The 2,500-nt window shown below is 26.3% G+C and overlaps 1 protein-coding gene across 1 annotated transcript in view; it reads right to left on the minus strand.

The window, feature by feature from the left end:
• Window positions 1-674, minus strand: part of LOC119581044 — a 1,463-nt gene extending 789 nt beyond the window's left edge. Inside the window, exons 1-2 of the mRNA XM_037929341.1 lie at window positions 481-674; window positions 1-18 (exon numbers count right to left, since the gene is read on the minus strand). The exon at window positions 1-18 is cut by the window's left edge and continues 109 nt beyond it. Of these exons, the coding sequence (XP_037785269.1) occupies window positions 1-18; window positions 481-571 (109 nt within the window). The 5' untranslated portion in view covers window positions 572-674. The remainder of the gene's footprint in view (window positions 19-480) is intronic.
• Window positions 675-2,500: the final 1,826 nt, after the last annotated feature.

The following is a 2,500-nucleotide window of genomic DNA, read 5'->3' on the forward strand; positions in this document are numbered from 1 at the left end:
CGCACATCCCTGGGAACGCTGTTGGGAGGGATCGGTGTTATTGCTTGTGTTCGGTACCTCTGCTACTGAGAAATGCCTTAGTACATGAATGGTTTAACATTTAAGATTAGGATATCAATAGCTATATCAGTGTTTATCTGTCTACCCACTCATAAACACACACATTTGTATGCATGCATATATATGTATATAAGCATACACACACACACACACACACACACACACACACACATATATATATATATGTGTGTGTGTGTGTGTGTGTGTGTGTGTCTGTGTGTGTGTGTGTGTGTGTGTGTGTGTGTCTGTGTGTGTGTTTGTTTATAGATACATACTTGAAGGGCACTTGAAGAAGAAGAACATAATCAATACAGTCATATGAACTGTACTTTGAAAAAAATATTAAGCAACTGAAAGTGCAGAGCAACACCATCTCTCCTGAACGCACTTTTACGGAAATAAAAAACGACCGTATTCTACCTGGATTATCTGCGTAACGACGGTGGAGGGCTCCTTGGGTCACCGCAGCAGCGAGCGTTAGTGCAAGCAGCGTCACAATAACTCTGGCCATCCTTATAGCGTGTCCTTCTCCACACTGAAAATATCAAGTCTGTTACTACCAAGCTTTCGTGCCTGACGGTGTGGAGCGTTCCGACGTGCACTGTGTATATATGTACAGACACGCTTATATATATCCAGAGCACTGAAGATATGTGACATCAGAGGATGTTTTTTTTTTCATTCTGGGAGTGTGAATTCCCCAGCTTATCATACTTTTTTTTCTTTTACTGTCTTCGCTAATATGGGTGTAATACCTTCCTTGTCATTTTTGCTTTTATCATGCATCGCTGAATTCTGATAATAATAATAATGATGACAACAAGTTTAAAAATGATATAATGATAATAAAATGGTGATAATAAGAAATTAATGGTAATAATAATAACAATAATTAATGATGATAACGATGATGATAATCAGTATAGTACTGATGATACTAACGGTGGTAATTATTATCAGTTTTTGCACTGATATTATCACCATTATCATTATTATTATCTATATTATTATCATTAGTAGTAGTATAATCATTATTATCATTGTTTTTATTTTCATTATCATTATTATTATTATTATCATTATTATTATTATTATTACTATTATTATTATTATTATTATTATTGTTAATTATTATTATTATCAATATTATTATTATTATTATTATTATTATTATTATTATTATCATTATTATTATTAGTAATAATACTATTATTATTTTCATCATTATCATCATCATCTTTATCATTGTTATTTCATTTTTTTGATTATCATAATGATGATGCTTATTATTATTATTATTGTTGCTGTTGATATTGTTATCATTATTATTATTACCAGTATTATTATTTTTATTGATATTATTATCATTATTATTATTATTACCCTTATCATAACCATTATTATTATTATCATTAACATTAGTGTCATTTTCATTATTACTGTTATCAGTATTGCTATCATTATAATTTTTACCGTGAATATGTATTTTTTATTATTATTATTACTATCATTATTGCTGTCATTATCATTTACTATCGTTATCATTATTATTAGTAGTAGTGCCATTATCCTTATTATCATTTTTATCGTTACTGTTATCATTATTATTATTTTCATTATTATTATTATTATTATTATTATTATTATTATTAATATTTTTATAATTATTATTATCATTATTATTATTATTATTATTATTATTATTATTATTATTATTATTATCATCATTATCATTATTATTATCATTATTACTATTACTATTATTATCATTGCTATCAGCATTACCATTATTATTGTTATCATCACCATTATCATCATTATTTTTGCTATAACTGTTTTCACTACTACTATTATCATTATAATGATGATCGTGGTAATAATGCTATAGATAATTATCTTTAGCATTATTACCACGATCATCATTGTCATTACTTTTATTATCATACTTGTTTTTATTATGTTTACATCACTATAGTCTTTATTGTTATGATTGTCATCATCTTCATCATAAAATATTATTGTTATTTTTACCATCATCATCATCATTATGATCATTATGTCTTTTTTCATGAGTATTATTATGTTTTTTATCATCATTATTATTATCATTTTTCTTGTCGTTATTGTTATTGTTGTTGGTGGTGTGATAGTGGTGCTACTGTTTTTAGCATTATCATTATCATCATCATTATTATCATCATCATTATTCCTAGAATATTTCGGTTGACATTGTTCTTATTAGAACAGTACTGTTTTTCATATTATTGTAGATTTTACTGCTTTTACCATATTATCATGATCATCAATCATTATCATTCTTATAATCATTAATACACTTGTATCTTAATTGTGATGTTATTATTTTCATTATTGCCATTGTTAAATCATTTTCATATGATCAATTATTGTTTTATCTTATATTGTCATTATCATTATTATT

The sequence above is a fragment of the Penaeus monodon genome, chromosome 14 (assembly GCF_015228065.2).
Source record: "Penaeus monodon isolate SGIC_2016 chromosome 14, NSTDA_Pmon_1, whole genome shotgun sequence".
Lineage (NCBI taxonomy): Eukaryota > Metazoa > Arthropoda > Malacostraca > Decapoda > Penaeidae > Penaeus > Penaeus monodon.